This window comes from Rhamphochromis sp. 'chilingali', assembly GCF_963969265.1.
Source record: "Rhamphochromis sp. 'chilingali' genome assembly, chromosome: 22".
Taxonomy (NCBI): Eukaryota; Metazoa; Chordata; class Actinopteri; order Cichliformes; family Cichlidae; genus Rhamphochromis; species Rhamphochromis sp. 'chilingali'.
Genome location: NC_137950.1, coordinates 26,541,183 through 26,568,193, shown reverse-complemented (window position 1 = coordinate 26,568,193; position 27,011 = coordinate 26,541,183). Strand labels below are relative to the sequence as shown.

Here is a 27,011-nt window from a genome sequence, read left to right as displayed (position 1 = left end):
TTGAAGTTTTCCCCCCACACAACCATCCCTTTAGACCATTCACTGTAAACCATAAAGAGCTGCACTGAGCAGCAGTTCTCTGGGTCAAAATGCCTTATTGACAGCAGACTGCTTCAAACTGATAGAAAGGCAACGGTAACATCAACAGGAAACAGGTTACAGTACATTTAGGCTCACCAAAATCTGACAACAGAAAAATATCTCAACTCCTGCTGCAACATTCAGGTGGTAGGATCAGAATTTGGCATAAAAACAAAAGCACGGAGCCGTGCTGTCTCGCTGTTCACCTGCTGGTGGGGGTGTAATGGTGAGGGGGATAGTTATCTTGATTAACCTCTGCCACAAAGAAGCAGTTCTGAAGGTAAAAGGGGGCGAGGTGGTTCCTACCTAACGAAGTGTAGAGCAGGTGTATTTAAAGATTCAGGACAAAAGACGCACACAACAGTGTAAACAACAATTCATTTAATAATTATTCTTTGTGGTCTCTAGGGGAGGGGTTCGAAAGGTATAAAACGGTCATATTAAAATAATCGACCCAGTCTTTTCCCTCTCAGGATACCCACTGCTAGTTGTCTTTTGACAGTCCTTATATGTTTTTTTTCCTTTTCAGTTCTTCAGCACACGTCCCACTTATCCGTGTATATAACTTACTTTTGTTGAAGAAACAACTCGACAGTTCAATGTACAAGGCTCCCATACTCCCAAATGGATATAACACACACAACCAGTGAGACGCACAGGCAAACCTCTCTCTCTCTTAGCATTATAGTCACAGATGAGATTCTTGAAGAGGCCAGAGGTTGCGATGGATGCGGCTTTAATGTTCACAAGCACTGAAGAATTTTTTGTGAAGCAGGCCTTTCTGGATGATTTGAAACATTACTACCCGGGGACAGAGTACTGGTTGATACCCAAAACAATGACAAATAACATAACAGTGAATATATTTATTATTATAGAAGATAATTAATGTTAAGAATAATAATTACAAAGGCAATTTCTCTAGACTACTATAATCTGGTCCTGCTCGTATATTCAAGAGGAGACTGGGAAACACTTACAGGAAGCTCTAAAGACACTGTGTTCACAGTGTAGCACAGTTCATTTCGCCATTCATCCTTTGAAAACCAACAAAGAAAAACAAAAAGTTTTTTCAAAACAATGTCAAAATTGAAGCTGAGGGGTCTGAAGTTGGATTTTGGGGGGTAAAGCAGGAAACTGAGGTACGATGCTGAATGATCTTCGTGAAATGGTCTCATCGGTAATCTGTCTTTGCGCAGTGACACACCAACAAAAACAGAAGAGAGGACCACTTTACCACTGTATTTCCAAAATAAACCCTCACCCACAACACCTAAAAGCAGGGTTGATACATGTAGCGGAGGGCTTTGAAGTATCCCATAAATTAACCAAGCCGTGGACAAACAAACCCCTGGGCATTTATCCCCTCTGGAAGTCGTTTCCAAATCCACGTGGAAAAGGCTTGCTTAAGAAAAAAAAAAAAAGTATGGAAAATAATTCACCTGACAAATGAAAAAGCTGTCCTCTGCCTCTTCTGAAAACTTTCAGTATAAAATAAAAATACACCAAGGATGCACAGAAACCATGTACCTTTAAATTGCAATGATAGAACCATTGGGCTTATTCCATGCCTTGCTTTTTCCCCTTCCTGCCATCACCTCCTTCCTTTTTTGTTTTTAAACATTGTTTGGAGGGGTGCGGGGGTGGTTTGGTTGTGTAATTGGAAGGTCGGGGTTTAGTAGTCTGCAAGAGGAAAAGGGGCAGGTTGAGAGCAGCACAGTGATCCTGACATTTCCCTTAATCTCCTCCAGTGTTGTCCCTGTACTATCTGGATTCTGCGTCTTTGTGGGCGCTGTACAGTGCCAGCTCACCTGGACCTGCGAGTCTAGAGCTGCGGGGGGGTGTGGCCGACCGATTGGTGACGGACGGAATGAGCGGAGGCGGCGCCCCCACCTGAAGAGGTCCCACCAAGCCCGCCGTGGTCTTTGCCAGGATACCGTTGGCCATGTGGGGTGGGATGAGCGGGGTGAGGCGGGAGTAGAAGCCCGGGTGGTGCTGGTGAGCACCAGAAGCTCCCGGAGGGAGAGAGTGGGCGAGAGGGTGAAGCTGATCCAGGTGAGGGGCAGTAGCAGCGTGAGAGGGGCTGGACAGGTGAGAGCCAGGAGGGAGGTGCAGGTGCATTAAATTACGATAGTCTTCCCTAAAGATCTGGATCCGCTGCTCCTCATCCATCAGCCCACCTCCTGGGGGTCCGAGCTGAGGATGGCGATCAAAGGGATGCGCCATGAGGCTGAAGTCGGGGCGAACAGCAGAGGAGGAGGCATTAGAGGTAGAAGGCTGTGGGTGGGGCACCACTGCTGCGGCTACAGCGGCCCTTTCTGCCTCAAAAAGGCGCTGATGCCGGAACAGCTGAGCCAGGTGATGTTCAGGTCGCAGGGCTAGGTGATGGTCTGACCGAAATGCTAAAGCCTCCCTACGATGCTGATGTTGCTGCTCCCTCCACGGGTCCCAAGGGAAGCTATGTGCGCCCTGTGATGGTCCTTGAGGTGGACCGTGGGGAAAACGTTCACCACCAGGACCGACTACCAACCCTCCAGGACCCACTGCGCCCCCCAGATATGCTTCAATGGTTCTTGTGCGTTCCAGCAGGGACATCTGCTGGTGCGAAGGTGGGTTTGGAGTAGGTGGTGGGAGAGGGACACCTGGAGTAGGTGTCAGAGATAAAGAGGAAGAAGAAGGGGTGCCAGAACTGGGGTGGTGAGGATGGCTGTTGGGGCGGTCAAAGCTGTGGCTGGGTGCTAGGGGATGGTGGGAGATGGGGATGTGCTCCGGCTCCTCCTTCCGCTCCTGTTTCACTTGAATTTGCATGGAAGGTTTGGACTGGGGCGTCGAGGTCCGATCAGGCTTCTTGGTCTGAGACAATGAAGAAACAGAAGAGGAAGCAGTGGAGGAAGAGGGAAGGCTACCGTCTCTTTGGGAGTGCGAGGACTCGTTGTGGGAGTTGTGCGGTGTGGAAGCCACTGAGCGGGGGTACAGGTCCAAGGGAGATTGGGCAGAGCGGTTAGAAGGTGGGGGAGGAGTGAGCACAGAAGATGAGGAAGACCGCGGCCTGTCCCTGTCTGCTACTAAAGAAGAAGATCCAAGAGGAGGCCCCCTTGAAGACGTAGACAGCACTGGCCTCTTCTCCACATCTCTGTCTCTATCGCGGTCTCTGTCTCTGTTTAAGCTGCGTGTCAGGTCCTCAATAGGTCCAATGGTCCCCCCCAGGGTGCTGCTGTGGCCATTGATGTGTGAGACTGGGGTGCTGCTGCGGGGCTTATAGGAAGGACCGACTGGAGATATCCTCACAGGTGGGCCGTACAGCATGTCTCTGCAAAACAAAAAGCATACAAAGTTCAGGGGATGCTAGATTTTTAAGCAGCTGGAAGATATTTAAACAACATTCAAGCTCCTGATATTTGTATTTTTAATATTAAAACTGGAGGCCTGAAGCAGTAGAGCTTAATACCTGCCACACCAGTTTTCCACATAGATTACAATTTAATTCAGTTTCCAGTTCTGTGAACGTTACACTGCAGCAAGTTTGCTCACTTTAAAAGAAATGAACTGTCTCTAATATTTTGATTCTTTTATTCTAGTGGAGGGAGACACAAGATTGGAAAAAAAGTCCAGAAAATACGCATTCAACAAAAAGTATAGATTGTTTAATAAGTATTTAATCCTCAAGCAAAATATGACTTAGTACTTGGTGAAGAAACCCTTGTTGACAAGCACAGTGGTGTTTCTTGTAGTTCGTCACCAGGTCTGCACACATCTCAAGAGGAATTCTGGACCACTGCTCTTTACAGAAACTGAATCCAATAGGTGTCTTGGCTGCTGCCTGAAGCTTCTACTCCCTCCACAGGTTTTCTATAAGACTGAGGTCTGGAGACTGGCTAGGCCACTCCATGACCTTAATGTGCTTCTTCTTTGGCTGCCTTGGTGGTACGTTTTGGGCCATTGTCATTCTGGAAAACCCATTTTCAGTCTTCTAGCTGAGGGAAGGAGGTTCTCGTCCAAGAATTTACAGTACATGGGTCCAATCATTGGCCACTAAGTGAGGTGAAATCGTCGCATACCCTTAGCACAAAAAACAGCCCCAAAGCATAATGTTTCCACCTCCGTGCTCAACTGTGGGGATGGTGCTTTTTGGGTCATGGTGTACTGTGTTACCAATGGTGTTCTTGCTAACTGGTCCCAACTGCTTTCAGATCATTAACAAGCTCCTCCCGTGCAGTTTTGGGCTGCAAACGTATTTTATGTTTCTGCCATTTCTGAATAATCGCACCAACAGTTCCCACCTTCCCACCAAGCTTCTTGCAGGACTACAAGCTTTCCCTGACATCTCTTGACAGCACTATTTTCTCACCAAAATAGCGTAATGGAAGAAAATCAACGTGTGGACACGTGTGCTTTATACATAACAAGATGAGGGCAGGAGTATCTGTAATTGATTGACTGGGATTACAATCTATGTGAGCCAGTATTCTGCTTGGGTAGTTGGAGATCAAATACTTTTTTCACTCAATGACATGCAAGTCAATTTGTAATTTTTATGTAGTGTGTTTTTTCTGGAGTTTTGGTCAAGTTTCTGTCTCTCTCCGCTAAAATGAAACGACCATAAAAATTAGAAGCTGCTTATTTCTTTATGAGTGAGCAAACTTACAAATTCAGCAGGTGATCTATAATTATTTCCCTCCCCTGCACCTGCTGGTAACGGTTTACACTTTTCTCGAGGTAAATAACTTGTCTAACACAATAAGAGAGACTCCCTTCCCACAACCTCAGCTGTTAAAGGGCGCTGTGTTCACCACTGTTAGAATAAACAGCTGTCTGTCTGTGGTTTTAATGCAAGCTCAAACGTGTTCATTAATTTAGTAAATTCACACACTCAAAAGTTTTTCCTCTCTGTTCCCTTCTCTGCCTGCTGCTGGCTGGTCTGCAACAACTCACGGTCAAGCATACAGATATTTTTTTTAATAAGTAGTTTAAATAAAGGCAGCATTGAAATGTATTAAACCTCTGTGGATCTCCTGGTAAGTCAATATATGCAACTGTAACTTGACTCAAGGTATCGGCTGTACTGTTTCTTGTTTGGTTGGTTGTTAGAAGCGAATATTTGTGGGTTTCCAACATGACTGTATTCATGCATGTAAAATAAAACGACTGAATGAATCTTTCAGCCATCGTCAAAGACTTAATTGTGCATTTGTATCTCATGTCATAGGCATGTGTTTGGGTTTGTGAGTGAAAGCCAAGCAAAACAAGCAGGACACCATGGAACAGGGAAGTCCAACATATGACCCACCATCCAATCGTGCCCAGTGGATAGCTTTGAAAACGAAGGGGACATAACTTTTTGTACTTGCACTGCATTGATCCCCCTGAGGCATCTTACTGCAAGTCTTACAGCCTCCTTACCATCAAAGGCATTACCTACAGACTACTATACCCAACAGGGGTAACACAGTTAAACCCAGCAGCTGTCCTATCTTTGTAATGCTTTACTGTGGAATAAAATGCTTTTAGTCTGGCCCAGAGTGATTACTTTTGCATTCTATTTGCAGAGACGAGATTAACACTAAATAATGCCACACAATACAGAAAAAATGTATTGTTTTATTTATAAATTAGCCTTAAAGGCTTAAGTTAAAGACAAATGAACTTTTAGTTTCATGAAGTCGACGAGCCAACCTTGCCATCAAGTAAATGATGTAAGAATAGATCTCAAGACTTGTAGATGGCTGGTAGTTCAAAGTCCAGCTGCCTTAACTCAAGCAGTTAAGATTCCCATGACCCGGATGACTTAGAACCTACACTGACTTAAAACCAGTTTAATTTCATACCTGTCCTTTTCATCCTTGATGTGAGGGATGTCTCTTCTCTCGCCTTCCTTCACTCGTTCCCTCTCGTCCCTCCTATCTGCTCCTTTAGCCCAGCTGGGTCCGGCGGAGAATCCAGGCGGGCCACCATGGAGACGGTTCCACGGATCATGATGGTTTGGGGTAGACAAGCCCCCGACTACACTGGCTGGTGAGTCTTTAGGACCAAAGACGGAGCCGGCTGCAAATGAAACACATTTTTTTTTATGTTAGAAAACACTACAGGCAAATCTTCACCTTTGACTTTCACATTAAATATTTGATAATCTACTGGTTGTAAAAACACATGCTTTACACCAAGTATTATTGTTAGCATCTAATATTATTTTAGAAAGTAGCAGTTCAAACTGAAAGCAGTAAAAACACCTCTCAGTAACAAGTCCAGTTATTTAACGCTTAACTTCCTTCAACACCCTCTTCTGCAGCACATACAAAGGAAATCTTCAAAAGAAATTGACCCTTGCTAAACAATCAAACCTCTTGTAACCCTTTAATTGATATAGTTTAGTACTGGGTACTTTTATTAACTCGCCCAGCTTTGTCTAGTTGATCAAACACAACTAAACAATGGGACAACCTCCCAACAAACCCTGATTGTTTTCCAATTGGACAGAAATCCATACGTTCATGGTGGACTTGACTTTCTCGTTACTCAAATTAATGCATCCAACCTTTTATTTGTATATCAGTGACAAAGCCCAGCACAGCATGTCTCTGTGACAGTGACTGCTGAGCTGTAGCTGTGCTATGAGACAGGAAAGAAAAGCATTAAGAGGGGAGAAAAGCATGATGACAAACACCTCGGCCCGAGCTCGAAGACTAGTTTACCCTACTCACAAGCAAAAGGACGGCTCAGGGTTTAAACTCTAAACTTTTGGCTAACATCCCAAAACCTGTACCAGTAATGAAAGTAAAAACATAGGGCTGGGGATGTAATCTCTAAACCAACCAAATAATATCCAAATAGTCTGGTATCTAAAGCTGATAAGATGGATTTTCAGTTAAATTCTTACTTAAAGCCAGGGTAGGTTTTGTTTCATTGGATAAAATGTCCAGAAATATTTTTTTTAATTACTTTAATTCACATTGTCTGAGAGGGAACAAGGCTCCTGCACCTCCTCTGGACCGTGACAGTACACTTTGGCCAAGCAGGACAGGAAGAATATAAACTAGAGGAAGTTGTGTGAACTTTCCCTCTCCAACCTTGTATGAAGCCAGAAGTCAGCAGTGACTCAGCTGTAGCACATGTAAAGCTTAGTCTTATGCCTAGTCTCAGCAAGCTTGTTTTTCCTTTTACATTTTCTACAGCTTCAATAATAGATGTGGTAATATCTAATAGATATGAGAGTGTTCAGTAATATTATTTGGCCTTCCTGCAGCCAAATCCACACAATATATGGGTTGAGTCAGTCAGCCAGTCACCGTGCGTCTCTCTACAGTCTGTTTGGACGCTTACAATAAAGTTTAATCAAAAACAGATGCTGAAAAACATTTGTGCATCTCTGAAGCTATAGTCAACTTAATTTAGGGCATTTCTAAATGGATCTTTCTTCAAAGTTTACCTTAATTTATCTGACTTTACAACCCCTCGGGTATACTAACAATCTTTACATTTTGCACAAATAATGAGCCTAAATTTAAGTTAAATACCAAACTGTGACCTTTGAGTGTTAAAAATTCAAACCTGGTCAACACTCAAAGCTGTACAGACAGACAGTAGTAATGAGAGGCTGGGTTACAGGAGCTCAGTTCCCCAAATTATACCGACTGGCTTCAGGGAAGGTAACCAGGTACCATCATAAATCTCTCTTATGAGTGTGTCAGGCTATGCTGAATGTTTATCAGCCACCTCCTCAGTTTCTGTTTTTACTGAAGCTAACGGCTAGCCCAACACCCACACCACAGGAGCAGATAAGACTGTTAAATGTAAATCTAAAAGAAGTAGCAGCTGCAGATCAAATCAATCAGTAAAACTTTAGGCAGGGGAGGCCACCTCAGGTTAGAAAACGCAAGCTTATATGCATGAAAACACAATTATGACATAAAGAGAAGCTCCCAATCAGAGTGAACCAGCAGTCGTGCAAATCAACAAGTCAAAACCATCTCCTCCTCCTTTCTTCATCATCATCATCATCGTCGTCTCACTAGCACAGTAAATGCCCCAACACACCCAGACAGATGTTTTTACAATTTAAAGATTAATTTAATCTTACGTGTTGCAGTAAGGGGTGGCACGATAACGTCACATTTCAAAATCAAAACTCAAAATGTGACTGAAGTGTCAACACTGCACAGCTGATCTACTGTCAGTTATTGTAGGCTCTACTTTACAATATAAAGCGCCTTGAGGAGACTGGTGTTGTGATTTGGCGCTGTATTAAATAAAACTGAATTGAATTAAAACTGGCCACACATACCAAGCAACCACGACTGTGCCACATGTAGTTAAAGCAAAGAGGTCTTTGTTAAGTTGTCTGGGCATTAACCTGATATTTTTAGATTTTTGATAGACCAAAAGTATTTATGCTTGAGCAAATTAAAGCCCATTACACCCAAAAAAAAAAAAAAAAAAAAAAAAAGTATAAATAAATAATACTTCTGGTTATTTTCCTCAGAGGAAAGATGCCAAGCATCTTGGGTAGTTCTCAGTTTTTTGGAGGGTTTTTTGTTTGTTTTGTTTTTTAAATATACACAGATACAGGAAAAAAAATCCAGTATAATTAAGTTGAATTTGTTGGGATTAAAAAAAAAAAAAAAAAAAAAAAAGGTTTTTTGTTTTTAATTGGAGTTTCACTTATATCAGAATAAAATACATTTGTTTATTAAACAGTCAGAAATAAGGAAATACAGAGACATCTGGTAAGTAAGGTTAAAAAAACCCACTCAGTTCTTTAAAGTAAAAGTAATTTTAATATCTTATTTTATACAATAATATTAGTTCATATTTTTGTTTAAATCTGTGCTTGTTTTACTTCATTGTATTTATTTTGATTCCAGATTTGTTTATTATTACCATAATATATAATACAGGTGTTTTATTGTATTCCATTTTATTGATCTTTATATAATTTTAATCCTTATTTAAGCCATTTTGTGCTATTAGCTTGTTAGAATTTCAGTAGAATTTTTCCCCCAAATTCTGATAGCACAAGGTTAGAATAAAAACTTAGACCTAACAGCATTAACAGCATTCAGGCCAGTCGTGCTTTCATTTACAGTCGTCCCTCATCAGGCCAGTTTTCAGCCTGAAAGGCTCTAAGCAACATTACAGATCAGTGTGACTGATAGAATTGCAATGATTTGACTTTTTTTTAAACTACAATTGTCCTATAGTGCTTCACATCCTTCAATGGGAGACCTCCAGACTCCTCGATCCTGTAACTTTACCTCTAGCTGACATCAAGTATCGTGACAGCCCCTCGCTGCACTACATGAGTGAAGACTAGTTTGGTCTGTCCTTAAACTAAACAATTAAGATGTTTCTTTGGCAATTAAATTAAATCATTACAGACTCCAAAAACTCAGTCACCCAGGTGGAAACACTCCACACACCATTAAGAAAGCTCACGCACTGAAGCAGGACTTAAAGGATCAGTTTGGATATTTAAATACCTGTTTTAACACACATGTCACACATATGCTGAATTGCTGCTGACTATAATTATCCCACCTGTCTACATGAGCCATTAAATGTGAGACTACACTAAAACACGAGGGGGCAAAATCCACATGAATTTCCAAGTTTATCTTCAGTAGTTTGAGATAGCCAAACAGATATTTGGCAGTTTCCCCTCCACATGCTTCCCCAAGCAGCATTTCCCTGTCGAGGCACAGAGCTGAGATACTTCCTGATAATTTCATCAGGTTATTAGCACACAGTACCTGTTGTACAACAGCCAGGGAGAAGACATCCAATTCATTATATTCATCTGACTGCTGAAGTGTTGTTCGATGTTTGCACAAACTGTGGATTTTGAACCTTTAGGAAAAGATCACCTACTGGCCTGTGTGGTGAAATGGAACGATTACGGTGACCCAAACGCAGCTCAGAACAGTTTAGCTCAAGAACTTATTTAAGAGGCCAACATGTTGTCAAAGGAATCCAAGAAAAGCAACACCAACATCATCGAGTTAGTGTTTTTGTTTGTTAGGTTTTAGACCATTACTGAGCATCGGTTAAGCCAACACTACCATTAGTGAGGTTGAGCCCAGCTGTATATGTCAATGTTATAAAGGTTCAAGTGGTGTCAACAGTAAGCCACGAGAGGTCAAAGAAATCCAGCAAAACTATTACTAGTGACGGGAGGAGGGCAGGTCCCAACGATCAACTTTGAGGTGAGTGACTAACGGGACAATGACTAGGAGTGAAGAATATTCCTGATTGACGTGAGGGGTGGTGAACACATTCCAGGTTACCTATGTAGTTAGAGACTAAAATGTCTGCTAGTAGCCAAGCTACAAAGCGGTGTGCGATGAGCTTTGTGTTCGGGGGTTTTAGTTTGCCAAGAGAATTATAAATAAACGCTCCTTTGGTCTAGTTGGGGTTTTAAGGTTGATCTGACTGGATAGACTTCCTTTTTTATTCAATACGATCTGTAACATGACCTGAAAGGACCGTTTTCCCTCATAGACAATGGCAAGGCTTCTATTGGCCCGTGAGAAAATGTTAACTGTTGTTGTAATGTTGTTAGACCAAGCGTGAACCATCCAAAAAACACTTTCTCCACACTACAAGGACACCGAGCTGTGGTTCAGTTTTATCTGGACTGAGCCAAACTGTGGAGCAGAGGCACTTTTACACCTTTAATTTTGATTTGGAAGTAAGAACTAAGAAGCCCGCAGAAACTCTTTCAACATCCGTGTGACATGTGAGGGCTACATTCAGGTAGATTTGAAAGACTCTGAACTGATCCTTTAAGCTTTGCACATCAGGCGTAGAGATGCTGAGAAACTGACCCAGTGTTGGACTCCCAAGTCCTCCAAAGGCACCAGAACCCAGAGCTCCCAGCGGGGTGAAGGACGGCGATCGGCCATACAGATCTAAAACACAACCATTAAAAACAGTTTTACAACAACAAGCTAAAATCCTGGTTTCATCAACTAAACATTTATTAAAAAACGTTACTGTCATGAGTTAAAAATAAAAATCTTTCAAGTTTGAACTGATTTTACCCAAGTGTGGAGTCGGTGCGAGGAAAGAGGAGTGTGGTGCTGATGGAGAGATGAAAGGAGCCGAGGGTGGATTGACTGGACCTGAGGGAAAGAGATAATAAAACAAAACAAAAAAATATGTCAAGAATATTCAAATCAAGCTCAACATGCTACTCACACACCAAACAGCAAAGCTACAGAAGGACACAAAGTCCAAGAGTGATCAGAGACATCAGAAGAAACCGATCACATCTTTGGCCCTGATTCGCTGATAAGTTCGAAAAAGTATTCTTAAACTGACCACAGAATCACCACCATCAGCCTAAAGCTCACTCTTTTGGTCCCAGTTATAACATTTAAAGCAACAACTACTAATAACGCAACTACAAAAAACAAAACCTTAAAAATAATAATAAAAACTAAACTGAAATGAGGAAACTCATCTCAAACTGAATTTAAAAAAACAAACAAACAACTTTTGGTTGCTGCTCTGGTTGCAAACAGTGACGTCATTCATTTAACATTTCATATGGTATACTTTTAATATAATTGTATTATCAATAAGGAATATAATATTGATATTATCTAGGAAAACTAGTAAATTTTTCTTTATTCATTTTAAATAATTAAATGCACCAAGCTTTGATTGTTGTTTTCACTTTTAAATCTTTTGAGGGGTTTTTCTTGATTTGTTTTATTCCTCTCCAGTGTTCGTTGTCTTGGACTTATCACCGCTGTTTGTGTTTTTTGCCATCTTGTGCAATTCTAGAGCAGTACTTGCAGATGTTGCACATACTTTGTTGACTAGCTTCAAATCCATTAAACACCAATACAGCTGCAATAGCAAACAAGTTGTAGTATTAGCAGTATTTACTTAGGGATGTGACGGCTGGGATTTATAATTTTTGTTTATGTAGTTTTAAATTTCTTGGCAGAATACGAGAAATTCAGTTGTGAGGATACTGAAGAAGCCTGGATTTGTAAATGCAATGTTCACACGCTAGTCTAAAGCACAGATTTGTATTTGTTAACCATTAAATCCACAAAGAATTATGATTTTAAAGACACTGACAGCCTGAATCCTGTTTGTCTTGTTGCACATTATTTACAGCAACAATCTGTGCACAGACATAAATAAATAAATTACATTTTACCAGCTGGGACACCGAAACATTAAAAGGCAAGCACCTGCAGCTGAGAACAGACTGGGAGGTCTGGTCAGGTCATGAGCAGGAGGTAAGGGCATTGGACCCAGTCCGCCAGCTCCAGAAAAACGGGCCAACGGGTCACTGCGGAAGTCCAGTTTGTGAGGATCAGCCTGCATGAGCTGAATGAAGGGCAGAAGAGTTAAACCTCATACTGTCATCTTTGCATAGTGGCAATTAAATCTCTCCCCACATGATGTCAGTAAGAGACACTCACCTTTACTTTTCTCTGATGGTTGTGGATCATGTAGGCCACCTGAACATGCATAGCACACCATTTTCCTGGTTTCTGCGCAGCACAAAAAAGACACTGTGTTATTCTACAAATCTTGAATCTACAACTTTAAAGCCTTTGTACACAGAGGCAGATCCTGCAGTTCAAGAATATCTTTTCTAACCTCCATACAAGCTTGAGGTTTTGCAGCAGGAGAAAAAGTTAAAATCTGGGGCCCGGCTCAAGTTTGGTTATGTATATATTTTTAAAAAAGGAAAGGCGGTGAAAAGAATAACCGCATACATCATAGCATAATTTCTAGGTCTGAAAAATCTAACCGAGTGTGCAAGAGCAGAAAATAGACCAGTAGTAGTCAAGATTACAAGTGAGATTAGTGCAAAGAGTGCGTGAAGTTGTGAGACAGTGATGCAGACTAAAGAACTGAAAGGAGCAGAGGGATTCAAAAACATCTGTTTCTGCTTACATTTGTGATTTTCAATGTTGATGTCCCAAAGTGTTCAGTAAGCTACAAGAGAAGAGAAGTGTAAAACCACTTTTAATCTGCACATCTTGCTCTTTCTCAGGAGTAGTTTCTGCTGTAGTGACTGTGCTGCAGCACATCCTAGCCTATACTGCAAATTTGCCATCGCGAGAGTAAAGCGCAGTGTCCTTACCCTGGGGTCTTTGGGCTGCAGGTGGGAAGGCACAACCCCAAATCGTTGTATATCAGGACCCGTTCCCTGAGGGACAAAGAGGCTATCACTGACACAGCACAAACACATGAGCCACAGCCTACACCTGGCGTTATTCTTTGCTCTCTTAGCGCTAACATTAATGTATTTTTACTCTAACTAATGCAGCCAGGTCAAACCCAAGAGACACTGCAAGAGCCTTAGGAAGTCAGTTAACTAAAGCACCCATGCTGTTAGATGAGTGCCGCTCATTCGACTAGCCTCTAGTCATACCTGTCAACATTTAGATTTGAAAATCCAGGATTTGATGTGACAGATAAAAACGCACTGATGCAGAATAGGAACGTGCCACTTTAAAGAAATATTTTTTGCACTCTGGTCTGGTCTGCCTTTTCAGCTGCTTAATTTGGTAGAAAAATTGGCTGCAAATGTTATTTTTTTTCTACATCTAGTTTTATTTGAAATATAGTTCAAAACCAAAATTGTTTGAGTGGCTGAGACACAAATTCACAGTGCACTGGATTTACTTCATTAACACCACCTGGACGTCCTTGGTAAGGTTCAAATTAAGTTCAAGTTGTTTCCTTCTCATAAAAGGAAGATTTAGATTTGTCAAGTACCCGATCAACATTTGGCAATGGTTGCAAAAAGCCCGTTAAGCTCAACAGGCAACAAATACACATAATTTACATGTAAACAGAAGAAAATGACCAGAAAACAGGCTTCAGGCATTCCTGATTAAATTAGCAAAATGTCAATCAACATTATTAAAAACAAAGGCACTTAAATTTTATTACTTCATAACAAAAATTTGACATTTCTTGCTTTACAGGAAATCATCTGCCTGCACCTCTACGCTATGACAAAACATCCTTTTGCAATTCATTTTAGCGGTTGTACCACCACCAGCTTCAAATGGGGAGATGAAGTTGCCGTTTCCCTACTGGGACGTGGCACACATCAAACACATCGCACATATGGGTCAACAGTGAACTAGTTTATTCAGCATCTAACTCTTCTGCCTGCGCAGAGGTTAGCTGCACACGTGCCATTTTAATCAGGTTATGGGTTCCCAGGTTACACTGAAAGTGTTGAATTCTATCAAACAAATTCTGTCAAATAAAACACTTAAGGACTCAGTCACACACTAGGGACCTATCTGTGACGCTCTGGCTGCAAAAATGTGCATCTGGCCAGTGGTTGCTGGAGAGGGCGAATCACCAAAAACCTGGCACCTGTAAATTGTACAGCTGACGCCAAATTATTTGCACTTGCTTTCAAGCAACTCTCCAAACAGTAGGGATCACTCACACAGACCTCTAGAACCGGTGTGACTGAGCCCTAAGGCAAACGGATGCATTTATTATAGTTATTCCAACTTGAGTGTGATAGGTTACTGGTCGAAATTACTGGAGTTTCTGGGAGAAACAACAAAACGAGGAACTTAAAATATAAGCTTCCTCGTTTAAACCTGCGAAAAACTGGATTGTTGGCAAATTTGCCTCTAGTGCTTGTGACACTGTGACATTGTCATCGCAGGGAGCTCAAATAAACCGTGACGTGGAAGTTATCGCCTGAAAAAAAACAACAAAAAAAAAAAACAACATCATGCTAACACACAGACACAAGGAGAGTTTTCCTCACCTTTGGCTGAAATGCCCCTTGCAATGAGCTGAAATGCCCAGGAGGAGGAGGAGGAGGAGGGGGAATCTGAATACCCTGCACTGAGGGCGGCGTGTACGTTGGGTAGATCTGGCACAAACACAAACACACCTTAGTGGCCGGTACACGACTTTCAAAATACGCCTACAGTTTTAGTTCCCGTTTCCATGCACTATTCTCAGATACTCACAGTGTGTCGGTACAGCCCGTCCATTTTGCCTGGGTACTTATCGAACTAAAAAGACAAAAACAGTTGAGATGGGTCAACACATTCCAGCTGCAGTGGAGTTTAAAACAGGAGTAAAACAGCAGAGTCTCTCTCACCATTGGAGACGCCGTAGCTGGGGTCAGGAAGGGCGTGAAGTGTTGATGCGTGTGCGTGTGTTGGTGCTGGTGGTTGTGCTGATGGAACTGGAACGCCATCGCCGGGATGCTCGTCTGGTTCTGAGACGTCCGGCTCGATGAGCCCTGCGTGGAGCTCGGCGCTGCTGGGCCTCCTGGAGTGGAGCGGCCTGCCGGGTTATTTTCAGCCCCGGGGACGCTGCGTCTGCCCTCACGCTCTGCTGGAATAACGAGGCAGTAATTAGTGGAAGGCAACGGGAAAATAAATTAAAGAACATAAAATTCTGTTTACACTGGCGGTCAAGTTCAGAAATTCAAACAATGCTTAAAAGGGATGTGTGGAGGTAAATCTTCTGATCTGTGAATATTTTGTTTATCAAGCACCAAATTATTCATTACCTGCTTCTTCAGGGAGTCTTATCTAGCAGAAGAACTAACTACACCACCACAACTGCATCTGGCACAGGTAGCCCTTATTCTGCTCTGTAGCTGCTTGCAAGTTCAGCATAGACGCACACCAACCAGTCATCCACAAGTTCAAGCTCCAATCAAGCTTATTTAGACTTCTGCCTTGAATCTATGCGGAGCCTACGACGTAGCTGACTCTTAAGGGTCTTTTGCGTGAGCTTGTGCATCAAGATATAAATTAATCAGAATTTAAGACACTAAATTTCTTCAGTTTGAGTGGACTAAAGGTCATAAGCTTATAGTAGACTAAATATAAAGTTTATTCAGTTAATATAAAGTGTAAAAGTTTGCTGTGTTTTTAACAATGAGAATTCCTCCATAGAGTTTCTAAAGTCTTATTTTCCTCAGCATCAAATACAAAATGTGTCCATGTGTCATTTTGTTGCATTTTCGTGAGAAACAGGGAGCATGGGCGCTAGTTGAAAAGATTTCCTGAGGGCAACTCAAATGTACACGTCTAATCTTACCACACAAGCAGATTACTTCTGATTGGATCTCATCTCTCTGCCACATTTCGTGTTGCATTTCGTGTTTTCGTGCCATCATAGTTTTTGTTCTCCTGCCTCAGTTTTTATTTAGATATTTGTCTTGTTGATGTCAGGAAAAAAAAGGTTGTTGATAAAAACTATAGGTGGAAATAAACACTTGTTACAGCCCAGGTTTTCTCAAGGGTTTGCACTTATATCACAGAGTGGACAAGATCCTCTTTGTGGAAGCAGCTAATAGATATTGATGAAAGCTGCAACAGCAGTTGCCCTTACGAATGGTCGAGCACACAAAGAGTGACAAAAAAAAATTAAAAATATGCAGGCGTGCACCAGGCTTTGGTGTTATATTACTGCTAATTTTTACCAGGCTGAGACAAGTGTGCAAGTGGGTCAGTCTCTACTGTCATTTGAATTCTATATCAAGGCAGGAGTTCGGAGAGATTATAAGAGGGGCAGATACTGAAACAACAGCTTTGGGAAAAGAAAACAAAACAAAAAAACCCCTCTAATCATTCTGCTTCCTGTTTTGACTTCTTCTATTCCTGTGTCAGTACTGAAGTTGAGGTTTTCTCTGAGTTGTGACACCCATCGTTTAGGAAAAGACTGCCAGGTCTGTATAAATGGTTACAGATCTGTGAGAACAATGATAATTGGTGTGCACCACAACCAACACAGTGGCCATAAACAAAGCTGAAAACATGAGAACCAAAGGATGGCTCAACTTTCAAAATAAGAGCTGGTTGCTCATGATTTCCTTTTGCCAGATGAAAAGAAAAACAAATCCTAAAATTGTTGCCAAATACTCATAAAGGTTAATAAACCAGGTATGTGTGTGGGAAACATAAACTAAAGTTAATCTCACAGATACATGAACAAAAGAGTTACAACTACTGAAGTGATACTTACATGCAACTTCTACTTTATGCAACACATGCTGTGCTTATGAGACCCGATCTCAGTTCATCAATACACAACTTCCTCAACACCCCAGACAAACCCAGACAACCGCCTGGGGAAGTCTGGGTTTGGTTTATTTTTGCAACACATTAGTCATCACATTCCCATAAACAACTGAAACGGTGAAATGAAGCATTTCTGTTTTGCTGTACCCGCTTCTGTCGGGTGAGCTGTACCTTGCAGCAGAGGTGGAGGCGGAGGAAGGCCAGGTGAGGATGTGAACAATGCTCCAGAGCTGGTTCGGGATGGGGGTCGGAGAGGCCCTGAGGATCCTGAGCCCCTTGAGAAGGGCAGAGAAACACTGGCGGAAGGAGGTGGGGGAAGAATGGAAGATGAGGAAGTCCCGACAGATGAAGCAGACGGTTGAGGCTTGACTGGGGTGCTGCTGCCGCCGAGAAAACACAAACACAAAACACAACAGTTGAGCCAAAGAGATGTAGAAGACAACATCAGAGGGATGAAAGAAGAAATTGAGCTTCAGTTTTCAGTATGTTTCATACCTGTTGTAGATGGATTGAGTTCGAGGGGGCAAAGAGGGCTTGGGTTTGGAGAGCGGGGGGCTGCTGTTGTGGCGGCTGCCGCCGTTGACTGGGCTGGACCGGGGCACCGTGACCGGGGAGTGGGAAGGCAGGCCGGGGAAGAAGGGGGAAGAGGTAGAAGAAGAAACCGGCTCAGGGAAGTGTGGCTCCAGGTTTTTCTCCTGACTTCGCTCCAGCCCAGACACCCGTGGAGTCACCATTAACCGTGAGACGCCACCAAAGCGCACCGGCAGAGACGGGCAGCTTTTGCCCACAGATGAGCCCATGTTTGAAGGGGCGGGATCGACAACTGAGAGAAGAGAAAACCAGTCAGCAATTTCTCAACTCCTGCAGGAAGGACAAAGGTCTTCCAAAGCAAAACACCCTCAGAACAGCCAAAACTGGCTTGACCACTTGAGTGTGATTAAACCCAAAGTTAAAAAATTTGGACGCAACAATCCGATGTTCCAACCTGATTAAATACTTTTTTGCCCCCACCTCCACTGTCAGCATGAATTCCTGCAAACTAACTGCCATCTCAGTGTTTTAGCCTCATGTTCCTTAGAAGTCAAAGACAGAGTGGTACACAGTTTTTAATAACCTAATCAATTAACCATAAAAACATGGACCTGGATCTGAGTATGCAGCAGAAAAAAAGATGATCAGCCGTCTGCCACAGGCGGGTAAATGTTTGAAAATAAACAGTCATATATTAAAAATCTTTGCTGCGTCTCTAACAACATTTCAGTGCCATTTATGGGAACATCTTTAGGAGATGGCGTTTGTCCTGCTTGCTGTTATGTCCATGTTTAGTCAAGTTAATTTAACAAAACTGGTTAAAAACATAACCGTTTTCTTGGCTTTTCTTTAATTCCTGTCCAGAACAAGAATTAGCATGGTGTCTCTGCCGAAATAAGTCATGTCATGAAACTAAACACCAAGTATAAGTTATGACAAAATGATTTTTTAAAATCATATTTTACTAGTGGTTGCAGAAATGCAGTTTATTATATCCGAATGACCATTTAAATTAAAGTTAATTTAAATAAGGCATCTAAATAAATGTACAGAAGGGCTGTCAGGGTGGCTGAACTTGTTTCTAGAAGGACTTTGGATGCACCCCTTTCTACCTGTGACTGTGATACTGGGAGTGAAGGAGTCTGATCTGGACCACTAAGCTTCTGAAAGGTTTACAAAGCATACACATTTATGTTTATAATTGTTTTCATAATTGTTCCTTTGATGAATACATCCAACAAAACTGAATAACCACTGATGGGTTTATCCATCCATCCATCCATTTTATATCACTTTTCCAGGTCCGGATCAGAGTCTCAGTCTAACAGTCTAAGACAGGCCCAGACCTCCTCACCCAGCCACTTCTTCTGGTGGGGGATAAGAAGGCGTTTTCTGGGTCTCCTCCACAGCAGGCATGCGTAAAACGCCTCATTTAGGAGGTGTTGTCTGAGTCAGATACCCAAACCACCTTAAGCAGCTCCTTTTAATGCAGAGTAGCAGTGGCTCTTTGTCTTCTTTAGTTTGTATTTAAGATGGTATTTTCTTATCTTAATAAAATAAACTGAGGTAAATGAAACAAAAAGCAAGTGGGTTCTATTTTAAATCTAACAATACTTTTGCTGGAGATTAAAAGAAGTCTCAGACAGTGACGATACCATCTTCTGTACCCTCTCCAGGTCTCCAAAATATTTTTCTAACGTTTCCTTCCACCTCATGTTTCCGTATGCAGCACATGTCTGTATTCTCTCATTTCATTATCTGCAGATTTTAATCAGCTCCACTTTGTGTAATAACTAAAAGAACGAAAACAATTGAGCCTGTTTAACTCGTTTTCTGTTAAGATCTAAGTTTAGCCCTGTGGGAGCCCACTGTCTGACACATCAGTTCAGCGTTTCCTGAATGTAAAGCAGCAGGAAAGAAATGCCAATAGTAAATTTCTCAAACCTTTCCTAGTGCTGACTGTGAACACTGGATCCATGTCATTGTCGGAGGCCTACACGGGAAAACAAGAGGAGGATTTTATTAGAACGAGTCTCCATTTTAATCAACACATTTTTTAAGATTACAACTGAAGAGAACATGACTGTGGTAGGATCCCTCTAATAATAATAATTTTATCTACACAAACATAACCAAACATGGAAACTCTTGATAAGAATATTGGTAAACAACACACACCTTGTCTCCTGTGTCACTCTCTGTGTCACACTGAAAGAGGAAAATAAGGCAGAAGAAAACATTTATGTTTATTACAATATGTCAGCCAACGAATGTAAACCAACTTCATCACAACAGTGTTTCCCCACAGAATTATATTTTAAAATATTAACCTAGTGGGGTTTATTCTATTCTTTTTCTTATTAATATTTTGCCTTGATTCCTCATATTTTAGATTCATTTGTTTTATTTCCCACCATGTTCCCGGTTTTACATTTTCCAATTCATTTACCATGTTTTCAGATTAACTTTTTAAATCACAGTGACATGACTCGCAAAGTAAACTATCTGTGGGGCACACATTTTCTTAAATAAATTAGATTATGTACACGTTATGATAATAAATAGCAGAGTGATAATAAACTGCCTCTCGTCCCAGCTTCACTTTCAAGCCAAACTCCAAAGTCTTGTTATCTCAGGATAAAGACATTAATCATTCTAAATGACAATTCTTCTTATTTTGGCTGCTGCTTTTAAGGGTTGCCACAGCAGATTATCTGCCTCCATCCACCCCTTGAATCCTCCTGTCACACCAACCCTGTGTGTGTGTGTGTGTGTGTCCCCTCCTTTACATGAACTTCCTCTGAGCTCTTCCTCTTTTCCTCCTGCCTAGTATATCCACTATCCCTCCTCTGCACATGTCCAAACCACCTCAGCTTCACCTCTCTAACTTTGGTTTCCAAACTGCTCAACCTGAGCTGTCCCTCGGAAATACTCGTTTCTAATCCTGTCCATCCAGGTCACTCTTAGCATCTTCAGCTCTGCCTGTTGTATTTCTGTTATAGTGTCACATCATAACAGGTGTCCAAAGAAAACAAACATGTAAAGTCGTTTCTGCCTTTCTTGTAATACAGGGACAGGAGCTAGAGTTGGGGCTGTCACAGATGATGATTTAGACATCAGAGGGATTAAAATGAGAGCAAGCAGGATTGTCCTCATGTAAATCAATCATCCCATTCTCTCAGCGCAAGTCTATTTTTGGCTGCTCCCCTATTCACAAGGGACCCCCCCCCCCCCGAGCAGGTAGCTCTGCATGTTTTTAACACTGTGGCCTTCCCAATGCAACCCAGAAGGGATTTATATCTACTTTAGTAGATCAATAAATCTAAACCCTTTTTTTTCCAGGGGAAATGCCTCCAGTTATATCTCAAGTTTGAGACAAGCTCAACTATTTAGACTGATCTTAACAGGAAGAGATTAGATCAATCTAATGGAAACTAAAACCTGCTGGGCATGCTTTGCAACACATCAGCGGACACAGTCTGCACATCCACGTATGCCTGTGTGCATGCAAGCAGAAATACATGGATTCCAACTTTTCTTTGCTTTTTCCATTTATATTTTTTACTTCACTATTTGTTCCATCAAGTATTATTGTAATAGTTTCAGAAATTTTAAATTATTTTGTCTCCTTGTTACCATGTGGACCACATGATTTTTAAGTCTATGACATACAGATAATGTTTGTCACGAATGATAAAATTGGATATTTTCATAACATTTAATATGTTCTGTGTTCTAAACAAAGCGCAGCCTTTTCCTTTACAGCAGTGCACTCATGGACAGAGTAGAGAAAGATTGTTATGTCGGATTAGTTAAACAAATGTTATAATTATGACACTGTTAATACGCTAAGAAATAAAAGTGTGCAATTTAAGTAATGGCAGGCTATACTGTGTAGAGCTTCATGTCTAGTAAATGAGGCATGCCCAAATAAAGTCTGTGTGGGAAACACTGGACATTAGCAGAAAAGAAACTTACAATATAGCCAGTCTCCAGAGGTTGCCCCTAAGGGGGGAAAAAAGGAATAAAATAAGCTTCAGTGAGTTTCAGTTAGCTCTAAACCTTTCATGGATGTGATTAATCACTCTGGACTGCCTGGACGATGGGTGTTGTCAAAATTCGTGCAAGAGCGTGAATGTGAACCTGTTTTACAAGGTCATTTTCTCAATAGCAGGATATACAGGTGATTACCGCTACAGAAGTATAAACATTGTGTGTTTGATTAGGAATTATCTCAGTGACATCTAACATGGTAGTAAAGTCAGTTTCACCTCTATCTTTCTTCTCTTATTTCTACTATTATTCCAATAGCTGCTGGGCGGGGCTCCTTCCTCCGGCTCTGACAGCGGTCCTCCGCCGTTCTCCTCCGGCCCTCTCTTCCCCTTGTTCCTCCTTCCCAGCATATCAGTTCGCTGACTGGGCTTCAAAGAACAGTCCATCTGATAAGGAGGAGAAAAAATATGTGGATTTAAATGTGGATAAATAAGCATTAATGTGTAAGCCTGAGGCCAAAGACCCAAAGGCAAGCTACAGGCTTATTAGTCCTAATTTTTGCTGTTCATAAAAATAGAAGAAAAAAAAAAAGATGAGCCAGCATGAGGATATTACTGGAGCTGTTTGTGTGTGGACTCAATTATATTGCTTGTTTTGACAATATATTTAACTGAAGCATTGTACATGACCTCCCTTTCAAAGGGCGTCTTTTACCTGTGGTGTCCAGAGTTTTTACCAAAGAATATAAGGTAATACTTTTTCCCTCTTTATTACATGCGACCCAATCATATTTAGGTATGCAGTCACCCCCCAACAGCACATTTTAAGCAAATAAAAACTTTGATATGCAATAAATAAATATGTATGAGATTTTTCTTGGCTCACAATAAGTCTTTGAGGAATAACTTCAGGTAACAACCTTATTTGACTGAAATATTTGGACCATTTAATGAAGAAAAATGTCCAAATTGCTTGAGAAAAAGAAACTGATTGTTAAACTGGTTAAAAGAACTTAACATGTGTCTTTAAGAGCAACCAAAATTTCTCTATAGAGGATAAATAAAATTGATATAACAACTTACAGTCTAAACAATTACTCAAGAGTTTAATCAATACCTTTCTGAGAAAAATCTACAGTAAGGAGTGTACATGGTTTCTCATTTTTCTGGCCATTTATCTTCCCTACTTATATACCCCCAGCAGTGAGAAGAAAAATCAGCGGAGCGGTGAGACGAGTAACGCATCTCCGCTACAAACAATCATTATTCAGCCTTGTCGCCTTTCTTTGACGAACTGCTGGAAAGTATCAGCCCTCAAGGCAACGACAAATTACAACAACAAAATTATTTAAACAGGGGGAAAAAAAAAAAAAAAAAATCACTCTTTCAGAAAACTGCTGATAAATTTAACCAGTTGCTGGAATGTCACAAACAATATAAAGGTCAAAGAGAGTAATGGTGAAAAGGTTCAATGGAGCAAATCAATCAAATTACATTGAAAGTTGATGTTGATTTTGCTTTAAGTTGACAATTTTTTTTAATCTTATTTGACAGAAATAACCATTTACAGTGAGTCCTAAAATACAGGAAAATCTGCAGACTTCTGTTAAGTATGGTCCCACAGACTCTTTGCCTTAACTACATCCGGACTGATCACTGTTAGTCACCACCAAAGGCACGTTTTTCAGACGGCACAACTCTGATATGACACGCATATGCAGGATATTTCTCGTCTTTCAGGAGTGACTGCAAAAAAAAAAAAAAGCATGACTGGTTCACCTACGCTTACCGCAAAAGCTATGCAGTATGTGATTTTCAGCTATTTGAAAAATAAAAATGCATTTTAAACTGGAGTAAATTGAACCCACTTATAAAAGTTTAGTTTATGCTGATTTTCCTTCACCAAAAAGAGCCACATTAAATATACATTTCCTTATACCTGAGATCTAAAAATTGCTAGTTTTTTGTTGGTTTTTTTTTAAACATTTGACTGGCATACAGCACTGTATGTCCCACATTTAAAACATTAACGAGTTTTATTTTATATTAGGCCCAACTTTTATTCAAGTTTAAATATATTTGTGTTTTCAATGGCCAAAATTAAAAAGAAAACTAACATATTAGTTAGTTGATTAGTAAAGTTACACAAACTGTGTGCCTTAACTACAGACCAATCGTTATTAGTCACTTCCATGGGGTCATTTTGAGCAAAACTACTTAGATTACACTTAAAAAGGCAAATAAACTCAGCATGACTTGCAGGTAAATTCATGCAAACTAACACAGTCTGTTTGTCTAATTTGGAAAAGTCCCTTTTTAAAAATGTTTTACAGAAAAACTACAGACAGGATATGGTTTCTTTTTTTTTCTTTTTTTTTAACAAAAAGGGACTTACGACGTTTCATTGGTATAGAGCAGTAAATTTTTTGGCAGGTCTCTTTCCTTTTTCTCTGTTAGCAGTTTCTAATACTTCATGGGTCCATTTGACTGTAAAATGAAGTTACCTAGAAGAACAGCGCAGCTGTATGTGTGTGAATGGGCAGTTTTACTGTGGGACCTATTGGCAAATAATTTGCTTCCTCAAACTGATGCAGATGTAAGACGCACGCAAATGACATCAGCACAAAGGCAGATTAAACTACTATCAAAGATTATCCACAAATTACCACATGCCAACATCTTGTAAATAATTAAACGTAAAATGTACTTTTTTTGCTACGTACATACAAAAAATTGGTCTTCCACCAAAGGGCCAAAGCAGTACAGTTTTTTTTGAAGTTGGGTTTAACTTGATCTACCTTTGGCACATGCTTTTTATCACATAGGGAAAAATCAGGAAACACATACACTTTTTATGACTATATGGGAATCAGTCATGCTTATGCGTGTAGTCACCCATCAAAGGCCTAATTTTGAGCCAGAAAACCCATCAAATACATATCAGGGACTGTTCTTCTCCAAATGGGCATTTTGGGGTGACTTGGGGGCATAGAGTCAGTATTATCTGCATTTACTGGTTTATTTAACACCTTTAGAATCAAAACTGGATTCAATATGAGGTACTGACATCGATATGCGTCCTGACTTTAAATCTTGAGAGTCTGAAGAAAAGCTTTGTGACAGCGCAAACTCAGAAAATAGTTAAACGATCTTTTCTTAATGTTTTTCTTGTTCTTGCTTTATCTACAAAGGTCACTTCACAGCTCATCAACACCTCTAAAAATTAGATCATGAATAATTGAGGCCTCTCCAGGAGCCATCAGAGGATTGGGGAGTGGATTGTTGTCACGCTTTAGGGGCTCAATCTGCATCCCTTCACACCCTTGGATGATTTAATTTACAAAGATGAGTATTAAAGCAACCACCTACGAGGATGGTGATTATTTAATAAATTAGAGGAAAGGAGGGTGCCAAATCCCCACCGAACACTAACGCTGAAAGTACACATGAATAACAGCTGATTAGTGGGGTGTAAAAAACACCAAATTATGACAATCACCTCCAGAGCCTCCAAGCTGATGAAGCTCGCAATAGCGAAGCCATCAATGATTTCTTCCTCGCAGGACACAGACTCCCTCTTCCTCCGGCGTGGAGGCCTGTGTCTGCCAAACCCTGGTCGGCACTCTCTCCCACCGGGACCCAGCACGCTGTTGGTCCCACATGCCTCCCGATCGGAGCCCGAGGACAGGGATGTGGCCCGCTCCTCGGCCAGATCCACTCGCCTCCTCCGCCGCTCCCTGTCGCGCTGGGAACGGGATCGCCGGCTCTGCCTGAATCCGGTGTTTCGGCTCGGGCCCTCCATGTTCAAATGCCACCTCCTTTTCGCAACTTAGGTGAGATTCCCAAAGGCACTTTTTTACGCAAGTCCCGGCCCGGTTGAAGGTACCGAACCGCGAATAAAAACACCACCACACAGGCCCTCTCCGAGAACCTCTGTTAAAATGGCGTTAATGGAAACCAGTGGCTATTATTTACCGTCCTCTGACAGCAGTATGCTGCTGGCATCAGTGCCGTTCTCTCGGCGAAATGTTAGTGTCATTTCTGAAATCTGAAAACAAACTTACATCCACATGGGAATTCAAAACATCGGCGACATTAACGCGAATGTCAGGACATCGCTGATTGTGTGTCGTTGACGGCTAACGTTAGCTAGCGTGCTAGCTAGCAGGAAATCCAAGCGATAACCACACAAGTTGTAAACATGTAAACAATAAAACACAAGTCTGGCTGTGTTACACCCAAAGCAGGGCGAGATTGCCTCCGCAGGAGTAACAGATTGAAAATAATGCTGTTTTCGGCACAGATTAAATCAACAAACTGTTTGTGATTTCCTTAATTTCTGCACACGCTGACAAAATTAGTAGCAAATTGATTAGCTAGTTAGCCAGGCCTGATAACGACTATTACGAGACGTTGCATATTACTGTGAAACTGAACGTTTAATACTGACAGTTACTCTAATTTACGCCTTACGAGGAATAAAAAGAGCTGTCTGCTTTACTTTAAATAGTAAATGGCTGCTGTTAGCGAACGTCAGTTAGCCTATACGCGGCTAATTCAATTTATAATAATATAAGCCCGACAAACTAAGAATACAACTTTATTCTTAAAACGTTTCTGTAAACACTGATAAGCCGGGCTGTGGAGTGTGAATATAACTAATAATCAGCAGCCAAGAGGGCAAAATCTTCTCCTGTCGGGTTGTTGATGGCCGATAGTGGTAGCTGAGTCGCATCAAAAGAAAGACGTAACATTAGCATGGATGCTAGTCAGCGTTAGCCAATCCAGCTGTTAGCAACAACCAACTATCTCTAATTTTTTAAGAGGAAGCAGGAAGAATACGGAAGCGGGTTTTTATTCTACGAATTATCCACGAAATAATATCCCTCTCCTTCACATAAAACTGTTGAGTCGTTCCACCTCCATCATAAAGGAAAAAAACCGAGGCCCAAGCATCAAAGCCTCGGGGTCGATTTCCATAAACGAGGGTGTCGGCCGAGCCCCGTTGGGCTGGGCAGCTCCTTCATGCAGCCTCTGTAATCCAATGTTTAGGAGAAGCTTGACCAATCGCCGTCGTTTCCGGTCACCGAATTCTTTTTTTCCCTCGATAAATCCAGTGTGTAGGTTATAAAGAAAGAAACAGGTCGGTTCCACTGCTGCCTCTTCGAGAGTTTGTACTGAACTGGAGATTTATCGCGAAAACCAGGGAGACACAACCCTTGTCAACCGTGCAGTGCATTGTGTGCTCCGCTCTTCTTCCTCAGTCATCAGGCAGGCTGATTGGTACCTCCGCTGCTACTGCTACTCCGCTACTGCCACCCTATGGAGACCGAGATGTCCTGTCAGGTTTTTAGTTTTCATA

General features: G+C 41.4%; 1 protein-coding gene across 5 annotated transcripts; it reads right to left on the bottom strand.

Annotated features, from left to right (window-relative positions):
* Positions 1-449: 449 nt before the first annotated feature.
* Positions 450-27,007, bottom strand: fbrs (fibrosin). Of its 5 annotated transcripts, none has more exons than XM_080872688.1 (18): positions 25,149-27,006; positions 21,929-22,096; positions 21,636-21,662; positions 19,836-19,865; positions 19,602-19,650; positions 17,622-17,949; positions 17,298-17,506; positions 15,191-15,426; positions 15,057-15,101; positions 14,849-14,956; positions 13,187-13,252; positions 12,997-13,038; positions 12,516-12,587; positions 12,282-12,420; positions 11,115-11,195; positions 10,899-10,982; positions 5,907-6,123; positions 450-3,391 (listed from the first exon to the last, which is right to left on the bottom strand). In XM_080872688.1, exons 1-18 carry the CDS (start codon positions 25,449-25,451, stop codon positions 1,846-1,848), a joined length of 3,750 nt encoding a protein of 1,249 aa, XP_080728814.1. In that variant the 5' UTR covers positions 25,452-27,006; the 3' UTR covers positions 450-1,845. The 5 variants fall into 5 exon arrangements, with proteins under 5 accessions (XP_080728814.1, XP_080728812.1, XP_080728813.1 ...); XM_080872686.1 differs by having other exon boundaries at positions 15,191-15,429; positions 25,149-27,005; XM_080872687.1 differs by having other exon boundaries at positions 15,191-15,429; positions 17,298-17,503; positions 25,149-27,004.
* Between the last annotated feature and the right edge of the window lie 4 nt (positions 27,008-27,011).

What these genes read in the sequence shown, in the direction of transcription:
- fbrs (XM_080872686.1), bottom strand. Translation starts at nt 25,451, where the DNA reads ATGGAGGGCCCGAGCCGAAACACCGGATTCAGGCAGAGCCGGCGATCC. An exon ending in CTCTGGAGACTGGCTATATT is followed by an intron (nt 19,866 to 21,635) that starts GTAAGTTTCTTT and finishes TTCCTCTTTCAG; the next exon opens with TGTGACACAGAGAGTGACAC. An exon ending in ACGGGCTGTACCGACACACT is followed by an intron (nt 14,957 to 15,056) that starts GTGAGTATCTGA and finishes TGTTTGTGCCAG; the next exon opens with ATCTACCCAACGTACACGCC.